This window comes from Callithrix jacchus, chromosome 16, assembly GCF_049354715.1.
Source record: "Callithrix jacchus isolate 240 chromosome 16, calJac240_pri, whole genome shotgun sequence".
Classification (NCBI taxonomy): Eukaryota; Metazoa; Chordata; class Mammalia; order Primates; family Cebidae; genus Callithrix; species Callithrix jacchus.
Window position 1 is genome coordinate 26394515 of NC_133517.1, and position 16562 is coordinate 26411076.

At 36.7% G+C, this 16562-nt stretch overlaps 1 protein-coding gene across 3 annotated transcripts in view; it reads left to right on the forward strand.

Moving 5' to 3' along the window:
• Positions 1–16562, forward strand: part of XKR9 (XK related 9) — a 63714-nt gene that overhangs the window by 2615 nt on the left and 44537 nt on the right. The window contains exons 1-2 of one of the 3 annotated variants that reach the window (XM_017965397.5): positions 2826–3933; positions 8106–8650. The exons of 1 other annotated variant lie outside the window; for it this stretch is intronic. In XM_017965397.5, the coding sequence (XP_017820886.3) occupies positions 8379–8650 (272 nt within the window). In that variant the 5' untranslated portion in view covers positions 2826–3933; positions 8106–8378. Of the gene's footprint in view, positions 1–2825; positions 3934–8105; positions 8651–16562 lie in introns of those variants that run through there. One more of the 3 variants, XM_054246624.2, reaches the window with a different exon arrangement.

The following is a 16562-nucleotide window of genomic DNA, read 5'->3' on the forward strand; positions in this document are numbered from 1 at the left end:
ATAAACAGCGGTAGCACATATTTACTTACTACTTTCTACTATGCCTAAGGGCTTTCTACAAACATCCCACTTAACTCATTTTATCCTGAAAACGTTATTAAGAGGTGGACACTATTTTTGTTAGAAATGAAAAACGGGGATTGGGCGGCTGCCCAGGTGACGAGCCTGCGTGTGCAGCCTTGCTCCTACCTGCCTCGCACTAACACTTGCCCCTCTCTGTATGCCTCCCAGTGTTACCCACTTGTCCAGGGAGCTAGGCTGGGCAAGCCGTTTTGTGCCCAAGACGGAAGGGACTTATTTTCTCTGTAACAAGTCGGTCTCGAATGTGCCAAGTATTAACTTTACAACATTAATTACCGCTTTTCATTAAAAAAGTTGAGTTATGAATTACCTAAAAGAAACACAGATCCTATCAACAGGTCCATCAAGTTATGACAATTGTATGTAATCACTGCCCCAAAGAGATGTAGAACATATCCACTGTAGCAGCCCACTCTTTTTAAAAAACAAGTTAGAAATTGATACAGTGCTTGGTGGCTTTTTTTTCAGATATTTCTGATGAAAAAAACGGTCTGCTATTAAACCTCTTTTCTGAATCAGCAGTGTAGTGTATCACATTGGCTAATGACACCTGCAGTTATGTGTGAGAAATGTTTTTGCCTTGTTTGACACAGTTGTACTTTTAATGAAAAAGTATTCAAAAAATCATCGCTGAAATAATCATATGAAATATTCCCTTTGCAGTGGGAAGTTAAGCAGTATACCCTTCAAAAAATACTTGAAGTATCCAACCAAATCTCCTACATCAGGCATTTTAATCTGTCAATTTGTATTTACTGTAGCCATCAATTAATGGCTATTCAGGCAGGAAGCTATGCGCATCTTCCCTTTTTAAGACTTCTGCTGGAAAGTCAGTGAATCCTGGAGAAGAGGATGTAACAGTAATTTCTGGACCATAGTGTTCCTCCTGAGAATCTGGGTACTCCTCTTCTTTTATCCTTCAGCTTAAATAATTTTCTTACTTAACTTACTTATTTACTTACAGGGTCTGGCTCTCACCCAGGCTGCAGTGCAGTGGCACTGTCATAGCTAACTGTAACCTTGAACTCTTGAACTTAAGAGATTCAGGTGATCCTCCTGCTTTGGTTTCCCAAAGTGCTAGGCTCACAGGCCTGAAACACCATGCCTGGCTGAGATAAACTTTTTAACTCCCACATATGAATGAGAATATATGATATTTGTCTTTCTATGCCTGGATTATTTCACTTAGCATAATAAACTCTAGTTCTATTCATGTTGCTTCAACTGACATGATTTCATTATTTTTTATGGCCAAATAGTATTTTATTGTGTGTATATATCCCATTTTCTTTATCCATTTGTTTGTTCATGGTCTTTTAAGTTGATTTCATATCTTTCCTATTGTGAATAATGTTACAATAAACTTGCAGGTGCAGTTATCCCTTTGATATACAAATAGTAGTGGGATTGCTAGATCATATGGTAGTTCTCTTTGTGTGTGTGTGTGTGTGTTTTAGAAATCTCTGTACTATTTTCCATAGTGGCTGTACTAATTCACATTCCCACCAACCGTGTATGAGAGTTCCCTTTTCTCTATACCCTCTCCAGCTTCTGTTATTTTCTTTTTAATAACAGTTCTTTTAATTGGGGTAAGATTAAGAATTATGGTTTTGATGTGCATTTCCCTGATGATTAGTATGTTGAGCATTTTTTCATGTTTGTTGGCCATTTGTATGTCTTCTTTTGAAAATTGTCTATTCATGTTCTTTACCTGCTTTTTGATGGGATTACTTGTGTTTTCTCTTGTTGAGTTGAGTTCCTTGTATATTCTGGATATTAGTCTCTTGTCAGATGAATAGTTTGCAAATATTTTCTTCTGTTCAATAGATGTCTCTTCACTCTGTTGATTGTTCCCTTTGCTGTGCAGAAGCTTTTTCGTTTAGCATAGTCCAATTTGTCTGTTTTTATTTTAGTTGTATGTGCGTTTGAGGTCTTGGCCATAAAATCTTTTCCTAAACCAATGTCCTTATGTGTTTTACTTGTATTTTCTTCTAGTAGTTTTACAGTGTAAGGTCTTACGTTTAGTCCTTCTTGAGTTGGCTTTTGTATATGATGAGAGACAGGGTCCAGTTTCATTAGCTTTTTTCCAAAAAAATTAAACTTTCACTTGCACTTTTTTTGTTGTTGTTTAAAGCCAATGTTTGCAATAATTTGTTATTCAGTCTTATAAAATTCAGCACTTTTCTTCTTGATTTCATTTAATAAGCTCCTGATTTGGCAGATGAAGAAATGGGCCAAATGATTTAAAAGTAAGGCAACTTGCACAGGGTGATACAAGGAGATGCTAGAAGAAGAATACAAATAGAAGATAGATAGTGACTATGTTTTAGATGAGATAAAATTGAGGTAATTGTGGTATAGATAGAAACCTATAGATAGTTAGATATATTTTTTGGTTGGGTGTGGTGGCTCATGCCTGTAATCCCAGCACTTTGGTAGGCTGATGCAGGAGGATCACTTGAGGTCAGAAGTTTGAGACTAGCCAGGCCAACGTGGTGAAACCCTGTCTCTACTAAAAATACAAAAAATAGCTGGGTGTGGTTGTGGATGCCTGTAATTCCAGCTACTTGGCAGGCTGAGGTAGGAGAATCACTTGAACCCAGGAGGTAGAGGTTGCAGTGAGCTGAGACTGTGGCATTGCACTCCATCCTGGGAAACAGAGTGAGACTATGTCTCAAAAAAAAAAAAAAAAAAAAGAAGGATTTATTTTTTGAGCTCAGAAGAGAGATCTAGGAGAGAGCTACAGATACAGAATTAAGTCTTTGTGAATATATTTAGAAATGTGATTGAAGTTTAAGTTCCTCTCCAAGAAATAAGATCAAAGATTTTTACATTCTGTTCAGTTACATTTACAATAATTTATTATTATTTACAACATGCAAAGTATTGTTGTAGACATATTGAGGGCATGTTAAAATAAGTAAGATAATCTTTGCTTTCTAGAGGGTCATAACCATGAAGGAGATACTTTTAAAGTATATGTGGGGCCAGGCGTGGTGGCTCATGCCTGTAATCCTAGCACTGTTGTGAGGCTGAGACTGGAGGAGTGCTTGAGCCCAGGAGTTCGAGGTTACAGACTGCTATGATTGTGCCACTGCAGTCGAGCTTGAGTGGTGGAGCAAGATCTTGTCTCTTAAAAAAAGCATATATGGGTAAATACTAGAAGAAAAGTACAGCTATAGTGATGAGATTGCCAGGAGAAAGGGGAGAATTATATTTACCATGAAGATCTGGGAATACCTAAAGATTGTGGGTTTTGAGCTGATTCTTGAAGGATTGGTAGAATTTCATCAGATAGATGGCAGTTATTCTAGACAGTAAGTAACCTTGAGCAAAGGCTTGGAAATAGAAGAGAAATAGTGCTTATTTTGGGAATACAGAATAAGCTCTTGGGGAATAAGATTTGAGAAGGTATAAGGTTGAAAAGTAGGTAAGGCTAAGTTAATGATATTTCATTAGAGTATTTCAAATTTAAGAACTTTCTTTTCAAACATGATATGCTATCCATTTGGATATGCTGTGAGGCAAATTGTATTTTCTTGATTTTTTTGAGAAATACAGTGAAAGCTTGGAACCTAGTCAGCCTATGAAAGGACCTATGCTATTTCTTCCCCTCAATGAGGTAGTTATAAAAGGGTATACTGTATTCACAATGACACAGACTGTTATCAATAGATTAGAAAGTGCCACATGTGACTAACAGGTGATTTCAGTTTCATTTTAGTATCGATCTTAAAGGTTTACACATTCTTTAATTATACTTGTTTTTAGTGAAAAAGAAGTAAAATATTCCTAGATGAAGATTTTTCCAGAAGGGACTTTGAGTCAAAGAAGGCTTTTCGTATTTGACAAGTAAGTCTATATTTTATATGTGTTAAATTTGGTTGACAAGTGAAAGTTTCCAAGTGTTAATTTCTTTAAATATCTGGTTTATCTCAGATAGTTGTACAGTGGGCAAAGGTTAGGTATTTTGTATGGCAGCCAGGTAGCCACATAGCTAGGGTTGATCTTTGGAATTGAATTGAAACTGTCTGTGTTAAGCCATTCTTGCATTGCTGTAAAGAAATACTTGAGACTAGGTAATTTATAAGAAAAGAGGGTCAGGTGGGGTGGCTCATGCCAGTGATCCCAGCACTTTGGGAGGCCTAGAAGAGTGGATTACTTGAGGTCAGGAGTTCGAAATCAGCCCGCCCAACATAGTAAAACCCCATCTCTACTAAAAATATACAAAAATTAGCCAGGCCTTGTGGCGAGTGCCTATAATCCCAGCTACTTGGGAGGCTGAGACAGGAGAATCGCTTGAACCACGGAGGTGGAGGTTGCAGTGAGCTGAGATCGTGCCACTGCATTCTAAAAAAAAAAAAAAAAAAGAAAGAAAGAAAAGAGGTTTAATTGGCGTGTAGTTCTTCATGGTTCAGGAAGCATAGCACCAGCATCTGCTTCTGACAAGGCCTCAGGAATCTTCCAATTATGACAGAAGATGAAGAGGGAGGAAGGTATCTTACATGTTGAGAGCAGGAGCTATAGAGAGAGGTGCGGAGGAGGTGCCACGCTTAACAACAACCAGTTTTCATGAGAACCGACTCACTATTGGACAGCACCAAGACATCAGGGATGACCTAGACACCTCTCACTTGGCCTCACCTCCAACATTGGGGATTACAATTCAACATAAGGTTTGGCGGGGACAAACTATATCATTCTGCCACTGGCCTCCCAAATTTCATGTCCTTCTCACATAGCAAAACACAATCATGCCTGCCCAATAATCCCTTAAAGTTTTAACTCATTGCATCATTAATTCAGAAGTCCCAAGTCCCAGGTCTCATTTGGAAATGAGTTGCTTTTACCTATAAACCTGTAAAATCAAAACAAGTTATTTACTTCCAAGATAGTATTGGGTAAACATTTCCATTCTAAAATGAAGAAATTGGCCAAAAGAAAGGGGCTATAAGCCCTACACAAGTTTGAAACTCAACAGGACAGTCATTAAATCTTAAAGCTGAAAAATAATCTCCTTTGATTCCACACTCCATATCCCATGCACACTAGTGCAGGTGGTGGGCTTCCAGGGCCTTGAGCAGTTTCGTCCTGTGGCTTTGCAAAATTCACTTCCATGGCTGCTTTCACAGGTTATTGAGTGACTGTGGCTTTTCCAGGTGCAGGGTGTAAGCTGTTGATAGCTCAGTCATTCTGGGGTTTGGAGGACAGTAGCGCCTTCTTACAGCTTCTCTAGGGCAATGCCCTAATGGGAATTCTGTGTGAGGCCTCCAACTTCACATTTTCCCTTCATTTTGACCCAGTTGCAGTTCTCTGTGAGGGCTCTGTCCTTGCAGCAGGCTTCTGCTTGGGTACCCAGGCTTTTCCATACGTCCTCTGAAATCTAGGGGGAGGTTGCCAAGCCTCCTTCACTTTTACACTCTGCCTACCTACAGGCTTGCCACATGGAAGTCACCAAGATTTATGGCTTATGCCCTCCTGTGCAGTGGCCCAAGCTGTACCTTGACCCCTTTGAGCCATAGCTGGAGCCAGAGTGGTAAGGATGCATGGAGCAGTGTCCTGGGGTGACACAGAACAGTGGTGCCCTGTGCCTGGCCCCTGAGACCCAGTCTTCCTGGGTTTCAGGGCCTGTGATGAGAGGGGCTGCCTTGAAGATCTCTGAAATGCGTTGGAGGCCCTTTTCCCGTTGTCTTGGATATTAGCAGTTGGCTCCCTTTTAGTTATGCAAATCTTTTTAGCAAGTGGTTGCTCTACAGCCCTCTTGAAGTCCTCTTCTGAAGAAGGCTTTTCTTTCTCTCACCTGGCCAAGCTGCAAATTTTTCAAACTTTTATGCTCTTCTTCCTGTTTAAATATAAATTCAAATTTTAAGTCATTTCCTTGCTCCCACATCTGGGCATAGGTTGTTAGAAGCAGCCAGTCCACATCTTGAATGCTTTGAAAACTCAATTTTTAAAATGTTTGTTTTCTATCCTGTTGGCCATAACATTCTTGATGGGAGAAGCAGTGATCATAACTGTTATTTTATGAGAAGAATGAAATACCTTTTTCTATTATTCTGAAGACTTTTAAACAAAATACTTAAAAGTGATAAAATGATAAGAAAGCAGTAAGTATTAGTTTGTGTGTGTGTGTTTAGTAAACATTCTCCTTGGTGTGTTTAAAGCAATAAATATTCTTTATAGAAATATAGTATGTTAACTGGTCTGGCTCCCATAGCAGAATACCTCAGACTTGTTAGCTTAAACAATAGAAATTTATTTTTCGATAGGTCTGGAGCCTGGAAGTCCAAGATCGATGTACCCGCAGGGCTGGTTTCTGGTGAGGTTTTTCTCTCTTTGGATTATAGTGGCTGCCCTCTTGTGTCCTTACATGGCCTTTCCTCTGGTGTTGCTTCCTCTTCTTGTAAGAACACTAGTCCTATTGGATCAGGGCCACAGCTCATTTATCCCTGCTTACCTTTGAGATCATACCATAGTACTTTTTCACTCAACATTATATGAAGTAAAGTCAGAGATTGCAAACTCATACGCTTACAGAGGCCAGGCAAACAGTCAGCAAGATAATAATGACAACTAACATTTGTTGACCCCAACTGTGTGCCAAGTACTTTTCTAGGGGTTTATATGTATTACATGTATTATCTTTCTTAACCTTCACAACAACCCTATCAGGTATATACCTTTATTCTCTCCATATTTTAGATGAAGAAAATAAGGCATAAGGCTGAAAAAAACACATTTAAGGACACACAGCTAGTAGGTAGCTGTATTAGCTTTGAGACGCAGCTGTTGAAACGACTGAAATGGGTGAAATGGCTACTGTGATGAACAGCAGAGAGTATACCCATCTAAAGCCATGAAGGAGTAATCTAGTATAGAAGATCTTTCTGTTTTTTGATAGTAGTCAAACATTTGCATTTTTTGTGAAATGTTGACAATTAATTAGGAAAACAAACCAAAAAACCACCATTGAGTCAAATATTATATATAGATTGTATTCATTCAGAGTATGTTTATAAAATAGTGGTAATAATAGTAGAATCTATATTTTAAGTGATAGAAGAATTAAACTGGGGCATTTTATATACAACATTCTGCTCAGTGCTTGGCATGTAGTGGTAAGTACATGCTAGTTTTTATTAGTAGCATAAACATTATCTCCACTTATTGAGATTCTTCATAAGTATCATTTACTATTGTTTTTATTTAAAAAATTATATACCTAACAACATCAGTAAAGGTCTGTTTGGAAAAAAAACCCTCAAAAAATATAGAGGTATGGAGAGAAAACAACTGAAGTTGCATTTGCTTCCTACTCTCAATCCCCTTTCTCTCTCTATATATAATTAAAAACCATAAATGTTATACAGTATTTATCTTTCTGGGATTTGTTTTTTTCACTTAATACATCTTGAAGATCTAAGTGAGTTTATACAAAGCTACTTCACTCTTATTAGAGGCTGCATGGTGTATTCTTTAATATGAATGTACCATAATCTATTGAACTAGGCCTCTCAGTTGTCATTTAGGCAGTTTTCAGTATTTCACTCTTAGAAAGAAAGGTTCTGCAAAGATTATCTTTTTGTACATTTTTGAATATTTCCTTAGGATAGAATTCTAGATGGAATTGCTGGGCCAAAAGCATATTACAAATTTTTATAATGATTCCAACTTTGTTACATATATTTTAGTAGTTTTGTAATATTCTATTTTATGAATCTACCTTTATTTACTTTATCATTTCCTGATGTTGAAACTTTTAGGTTGTTTCCAATTTGCCACTATAAATAGTCCTTTTGTAAATATTTTTGTGAGTAGGTCATATTTTTGAAACATACATAGCCTGAGAGGAAGTTATCAACAATCAAGTATATTTCCGAGACTTTCCCAAAGCTATTACAAGAACTGTATTTAGTGGTAATACATTATCTTTAGAAAAAGTAGAGCCTTGATAAAATCATTGTCTAGTGTTTTTAATATTATACTTAAGATATTTTAGAACTTAAATATGTGTTTCATTTTAGGTCTTGCCATCTGTAATGAAGATCACTGTGAAACAGAAGATTGAATAAAGCCTTGTAACATTGGACCTAGATTAGAGATTTAGAAAAGAAAGTCAGTCACATTGGTGTTTGTGTTCCAATTTCATAATATTTATTCTTTCTTCTAAATCGATTTAGGGAGTAGAAATTAAAATTCAGTGCTATACCAAATGATATACTAATATTTGTTTGGCTTTTTTTTTCCTTTCTGTGAGAGAGAAAAAAGTAGATAACAAAAAGCCATAGTCATTCATAATGAAATATACTAAGCAGAATTTTATGATGTCAGTTCTTGGCATTATAATCTATATAACTGATTTAATTGTGGACATAAGGGTATCTGTCAGATTTTTCCATGAAGGACAGCATGTTTTTAGTGTTTTAGCATTAAGCTTTATGCTTTTTGGAACACTTGTGGTTCAGTGTTTTAGTTATTCTTGGTTCAAGGCTGATTTAAAGAAAGGAGGCCAGGAAAGTCAGCATTGTTTTCTTCTACTTCATTGCTTGCAAGGAGGAATTTTTATAAGGTGAGCAATGTGTTTAATTATTACCACTGTTTTTCTTTTATCCAAACAGAAGCTACCTTTTTGTATCTGGGTATTCAAATGTACAAAGATCCCTTATTTGCATGAAGCACAAAGGTCACTTCCTCTTCACTATTGTGCTTATGTAAGTCATTGCCATACTGTCAAAATTTTCCAGGTTCATTAATAAAGATGTTTTAATTTATCTAATTAGGTTACGTTTTCTGACAGGTACTCAGTTTTCATTAGAAAGAAAAAGACATTTCTATGTCTTACAGAACTTTTATCTTCTGTGTATAAGTCTGATTGTGTAAATATGACATTTCACTTGTAACTGAGGGAGTACTCATTTTTTTGTTACTTACGATTGATTTAACTAAATGAAGTTTTTACTGCAATAATGCAGTAGCTATGTGATTAGCTAGGTACAGTCATAGACCGAACTAAAAACAATCTTAAGAATCATGTTGTTATAGGTAGAGAAACTAGAATCTAAAGAGGCCCTGAGAAATCTATGATTATCTGTATATTTAATTTTATATGACCTCTCCATTATTACTTAGAGGGATTCCATTTTTGATTCTGTTCTATTAAAAAGCAACAAATTCATGACCCTTAGTTGAATATATTAAAAAAAATTCCAGGCTTTTCTTATATTAATTAATAGGAATAATGCCATTGTATATATGTGGAGACCTACAGTTTTCAAAGTATTTTCCCATATTTTGTCTTTTTAAAGCTATAGTTATTACATTTTTAGTATGTAAAAGAAGCAGAATGTGCAATGAGAAACAAGTTTACAAGTTTTAGGAAAAGCTGGAAAGAAAGTGCTTTAGTTGTTGGTATTGGAAGTCAATTTTCGAACTGCACATTCTCAATAAGATGAAAATGTTTAAAGAAATAGAGTAAAAGCTAGTGCTGAGGAACAAATACATATATAATAGGTAAGATTACATGAGTATTCTGTATGAGCAATGTTGAGAATTACGTAGTTCTAATAGTTCTGAAGAAAGATAAAAGGTACTTGTGCAGTTCTAAGTATGTGGTTCTAATTTCATAGTTCGAAGAAAGATGAAAGTTACTTGTTCCAGGAATTTAGAAATATAGTAAGTTCTCTGTTATTTGCCATTCTAATAATGAAAAAGTTGTACATCTGCAGAAATGTTTTCATCAGCATTCAAATGAGGACTTTAAAGTACATTGTGTTGTAAATTATAAATTGTATTATAAAAGAAAGGCCAAATTGGCTTGATTTTCAGTGTCTCTTGGTATACCTAGTAATTTTTGATTGAATATTATACATTGTATATAAAAGATCATAGAAGTTCCAAATGCTACTATGTTTCTTTTTCTCTGGCAGGCATTTAGACTAAGGTTCTTTTGGTTTGTGGTCTCTAGGGAACTGAGAGCCTGGTGTGGTCATCTCACCTCCACAAGTCCCAAACACTAATTTTTATCTTGGCACCAAAAGACTGCCAGAAAGCCTGTTTTGCTTTTCCAAGACTTTCTGCTTAGCTTTTAGCCTCTATGTTATAGTTTCAAAATTTGGCATGTGTGTTGTAGGAAAAACGGATTCAGTTTTTCCTCATTCAACAGTCTTGCAAGACCTCTAAAACCTAGCTAGTTTTCTTCTTGCCTAACAATAGCCCTTTGCTTGGACAAAATCCAGTTTTCAATCTCTTGTTCTTAGTCATAGAATCAGCAAATATTTCCAGGCAACAAGCATTTATAGATACATCAGCCTGATTTGTAGTTTCTCTAGTTGCTTTAGCAGGAGCATTGGTCTGTTCCAATATACTGTATCCCACCTAGAAGTGTAGTGCATAATGTGCGGTCTTACATTCTTCCAGTATAAAGTAAAACAAAACCTTTGTTGTTAACATTGATAATTTAAAGACCTCAAAACACTAGAATTCCATTTACTATACTCCCAACTAATATATTTATACTGTTGGCATTTAATGCCTGTTTTTACTCCCACTAGATGATTATATTATTATGTATTTTTCTACTTTATGTAGTCAAATTTGATTAAATTTTGTTTATGTTTACCCATATATTTACTACTATGCCTATTTTTTATTTCTTCTTGAATATCTGGACTTCTATCTAGAATTTTTTTTTGAGATGGGGCCTTGCTCTGTTACCCAGGCTGGCATGCAGTGGCACGTTCCTGGCTCATTGCAGCCTCTGCCTCCTGGGTTCAAGAGATTCTCCTGCCTCAGCTTCCTGAGTAGCCTGGATTACAGGCACGTGCTACCGCACTTGGTTTTTGTATTTTTAGTAGAGATGGGATTTCATCATGTTGGCCAGGCTGGTCTTGAACATTAAGTGATCCACCCACCTTGCCCTCCCAAAGTGCTGGGATTGCAGACATGAGCCACCACATCTGGACCTGTAATTACTTTTCTTCTGCCTTCCTGAGGTCTTCCCTTTAGAATTTCATCTATTGAGGGTCTGTTGGTGATACCACCTCTCAATTTTTGGTTGTTTGAAAATGCCTTTATTTCATTATCTTTCTTGAGAGATATTTTAGTGGCTATAGAATTCTAGATGAGCAGTTATTTTCTCTCTGCATATTATATTCGATTGCTTTTTGGTTTCCTTTGTTGCTCTGGAGGAGTTAGATTTTAGTCATATTGCTGCTGTTTGAAAGTGATTTGTCTTTTCCTCCTCTGGCTGCTCTTAAGATGTTTTTCTTTGTTTGTGGGTTTCTACAGTTGAATTATATGTTTAGATGTAGACTTTATTTCTCTTGCTTAGGATTTGCTGGTCCTCTTGATCCTGTAGACTATTATCTTCTATCAGTTCTATTCAGTTCTCACCAATTATGCTTTTTAACATTTTCTTTACTATGTTTTGTGTTTCTTTCCCTTCTGGGATGCCAATCAAATGTAGGTTATACCTTCTCACTGTGTTTAACATGACTATTACATGTTAGATTTTAAAAATTCCTATTTTTTAACTCTCTCTGATACATTCTATGGAATGTAATAATCCTAATTCCTCCCTCTCATTCCTTATATCATTGCGATCATTCATTTCACTTATACATAGGTATACATAAGCATATAAACATACACACATAAGTATATATAATCAAATATATTGTATTATTTTGAACCAGCTGTTATCTGTTAGATCAATTAAAAATAAGAAAAATAAGTTTTTATTTATCTTCAAGTATTCCTTCTTCAGTGCTCTTCCTTTATATATTAATAGATTCAAGTTTCTGACCTGTAACATTTTCCTTTTCTTTGAAGAATCTATTTCAACTTTTCTTGCAAGGCAAGTCTACTGGCAACAGATTCCCCCAGTGTTTGTGGAAATCTTTATTCTCCTTCACTTTCAAAGTATAATTTCACAGGGCACAGAATTCAGAGTGGTGTTTTTCTTTCTTCCTTCTTTTTTTTCTTTTCTCTGAACAGTTTAAATATTTTACTCCATTCTCTCTCTCTCTTTTTTTTTCAAGACAGAATCTCACTCTATTGTTCAGGATGGAGTGCTGCAGTGGTACAGTCACAGTTCACTGCAACCTCTAACTCCCTGGGCTCAGGTGATCCTCCCACTTCAGCCCCACAAGTAGCTAGGACTACAGGTGCATGCCACCACACTGAGCTAATTTTTGTATTTTTTTCTGATAGAGACAGAATTTCTTTTTTTAGACAGATTCTCACTCTGTCACCCAGGCTGGCGTGCAGTGGCATGGTTTTGGCTCAGTGCAACCTCTGCCTCCTGGGTTCGAACAATGCTCCTACCTTGGCCTCCTGAGTAGCTGGGACTACAGGTGTGTAACACCACACCTGGCTAATTTTTGTATTTTTAGTAGAGATGGGGTGTCACCATGTTGCCCAGGCTGGTTTTAAACTCCTAGGCTCAAGTGATCTGTTTCCTTCGGTCTCTCAAATCCATTTTCTTCTTGCTTGAATGGTTTCTGAGGAGAAATTGAATGTAAGTTTTACCTTTACTCCTTTTGGTGTTTTTTCCTCTTTGGCTTCTTTTTTAAAAAAAATTCAGTTTTAATTATTATGGGTACATATTAGGTGTACATATTTATGGAGTATGTGTGATGTTTTGATTCAGACATACCTAATGTGTGATAATCACCTAAGGGTAATTGGGATATTTATCACCTCAAGTATTTATTATTTTCTTTTGTGTTAGGAACATTCCAATTTCACTCTTAGTTATTTAAAAATATACAGTAAATTATCATTGACTTTAGTCACTGTTGTGTTATCAAATGCTAGAGCCTATTTTTTTATTTTTATTTTATTATTTATTTATTTATTATTTTTTAAAATTGCATTTTAGGTTTTGGGGTAGATATGCAGAACATGCAAGACAGTTGCATAGGTACATACGTGGCAGTGTGATTTGCTGTCTTCCTTCCCTTCACCCACATCTGGCATTTCTCCCCAGGCTATCCTTCCCCAGCTCCCCCACCCACTGTCCCTCCCCTATTCTCCCCAATAGACCCCAGTGTGTAGTGCTCCCCTCCCTGTGTCCATGTGTTCTCGTTGTTCATCACCTGCCTATGAGTGAGAATATGCGGTATTTCATTTTCTGTTCTTGTGTCAGTTTGCTGAGAATGATGTTCTCCAGATTCATCCATGTCCCTACAAAGGACACATACTCACCGTTTTTGATGACTGCATAATATTCCATGGTGTATATGTGCCACATTTTTCCAGTCCAGTCTATCATCGATGGGCATTTGGATTGGTTCCAGGTCTTTGCTATTGTAAACAGTGCTGCAATGAACATTCATGTGCATGTGTCCTTATAGTAGAACGATTTATAATCCTTTGGATATATACCCAGTAATGGGATTGCTGGGTCAAATGGAATTTCTATTTCTAGGTCCTTGAGGAATCACCACACTGTCTTCCACAATGGTTGAACTAATTTACACTCCCACCAGCAGTGTAAAAGTGTTCCTATTTCTCCACATCCTCTCCAGCATCTGTTGTCTCCATATTTTTTAATGATCGCCATTCTAACTGGCGTGAGATGGTATCTCAATGTAGTTTTGATTTGCATTTCTCTGATGACCAGTGATGATGAGCATTTTTTCATGTTTGTTGGCCTCATGTATGTCTTCTTTTGTAAAGCATCTGTTCATATCCTTTGCCCATTTTTGAATGGGCTTGTTTGTTTTTTCTTGTAAATCTGTTTTAGTTCTTTGTAAATTCTGGATATCAGCCCTTTGTCAGATGGGTAAACTGCAAAAATTTTTTCCCATTCTGTTGGTTGCCGATTCACTCTAGTGACTGTTTCTTTTGCCATGCAGAAGCTGTGGAGTTTGATTAGGTCCCATTTGTCTATTTTGGCTTTTGCTGCCAATGCTTTTGGTGTTTTGGTCATGAAGTCCTTGCCTATTCCTATGTCCTGAATGGTTTTGCCTAGATTTTCTTCCATAGTTTTTATGGTGCCAGGTCTTATGTTTGAGTCTTTAATCCATCTGGAGTTAATTTTAGTGTAAGGTGTCAGGAAGGGGTCCAGTTTCTGCTTTCTGCACATGGCTAGCCAGTTTTCCCAACACCATTTATTAAACAGGGAATCCTTTCCCCATTGCTTGTTTTTGTCAGGTTTGTCAAAGATTGTATGGTTGTAGATATGTTGTGTTGCCTCTGATGCCTCTGTTCTGTTCCATTGGTCTATATCTCTGTTTTGGTACCAGTACCATGCTGTTTTGATTACTGTAGCCTTGTAGTATAGTTTGAAGTCCGATAGTGTGATGCCTCCCACTGTGTTCTTTTTGCTTAGAATTGACTTGGCTATGTGGGATCTCTTTTGGTTCCATATTAAGTTTAAGGTGGTTTTTTCCAGTTTTGTGATGAAAATCAATGGTATGTTGATGGGGATAGCATAGAGTCTGTAAATTACTTTGGGCAGTAAAGTCATTTTCATGATATTGATTCTTCCTAACCATGAACATGGACTGTTTCTCCATCTGTTTGTGTCCTCTCTTATTTCATTGAGCAGTGGTTTGTAGTTCTCCTTGAAGAGGTCCCTTACGTTCCTTGTGAGTTGTATTCCTAGGTATTTTATTCTCTTTGTAGCAATTGTGAATGGCAGTTCGTTCTTGATTTGGCTCTCTTTAAGTCTGTTATTGGTGTATAGGAATGCTTGTGATTTTTGCACATTGATTTTGTATCCTGAGACTTTGCTGAAGTTGCTTATCAGTTTCAGGAGTTTTTGGGCTGAGACGATGGGGTCTTCTAGATATACTATCACGTCGTCTGCAAATAGAGACAATTTGGTTTCCTTCTTTCCTATTTGTATGCCCTTTATTATTTTTCTTGCCTGATTGCTCTGGCTAGAACGTCCAGTACTATATTGAATAGGAGTGGTGAAAGAGGGCATCCTTGTCTAGTGCCAGATTTCAAAGGGAATGCTTCCAGTTTTTGCCCATTCAGTATGATATTGGCTGTTGGTTTGTCGTAAATAACTTTTATTATTATTATTATTATTTTTTAACTTTTATTATTTTGAGAACGTTCCATCAATACCGAGTTTATTGAGGGCTTTTAGCATAAAGGGCTGTTGAATTTTGTCAAAGGTCTTCTCTGCGTCAATTGAGATAATCATGTGGTTTTTGTTTTTGGTTCTGTTTATGTGGTGAATTACCTTTATAGACTTGTTTATGTTGAACCAGCCTTGCATCCCCGGGATGAATCCTACTTGATATGGTGGATAAGCTTTTTGATGTGCTGTGGCAATTGACTTGACAGTATTTTATTGAAGATTTTTGCGTCTATGTTCATCATGGTTATTGGTCTGAAGTTTTCTTTTCTTGTTGAGTCTCTGCCGGGTTTTGGCATCAGGATGATGTTGGTCTCATAAATGATTTGGGAAGGATTCCCTCTTTTTGGATTATTTGGAATAGTTTCATAAGGAATGGTAACAGTTCTTCTTTGTGTGTCTGGTAGAATTCAGCTGTGAACCCATCTGGACCTGGGCTTTTTTTGGGTGGTAGGCTCTTAATTGCTGCCTCAACTTCAGACCTTATTATTGGTCTATTCATAGTTTCAACTTCCTCTTGGTTTAGGCTTGGGAGGACACAAGTGTCCAGGGATTTATCCATTTCTTTCAGGTTTACCAGTTTATGTGCATAGAGTTGTTTGTAATATTCTCTGATGATGGTTTAAATTTCTGTGGAATCTGTGGTGATTTCCCCTTTATTGTTTTTTATTGCATCTATTTGGTTATTCTCTCTTTTCATTTTTATTCATCTGGCTAGTGATCTGTCTATTTTGTTGATCTTTTTTTTGATTTTTTTGAAGGGATTTTCGTGTCTCTATCTCCTTCAGTTCTGCTCTGATCTTAGTTATTTCTTGTCTTCTGCTAGGTTGTGAGTTTTTTTTAATCTTGCTCCTCCAGCTCTTTCAATTTTAACGTTAGGGTGTCAATTTTGGATCTTTACACTCTTGTCATGTGGGCACTTATTGCTATATATTTTCCTCTAGAGACTGCTTTAAATGTGTCCCAGAGATTCTGGTATGTTGTGTCTTCATTCTCTTTGGTTTCAAAGAACTTCTTTATTTCTGCCTTCATTTCATTGTTTACCAGTCAACATTCAAGAGCCAGTTGTTCAGTTTCCATGAAGCTGTGTGGTTCTGATTTAGTTTCTGAATTCTGAGTTCTAACTTGATTGCACTATGGTCTGAGAGACTGTTTGTTATGATTACAGTTGTTTTGCATTTGCTGAGGAGTGCTTTACTTCCAATTGTGTGGTCAATTTTAGAGTAGGTGTGATGTGGTGCTGAGACGAATGTATATTCTGTGGATTTGGAGTGGAGAGTTCTGTAAATGTCTATCAGGTTTGCTTGTTCCAGGTCTGAGTTCATGTCCTGGATATCCTTGTTACTATTCTGTCTGGTTGATCTGTCTACTATCGACAGTGGAGTGT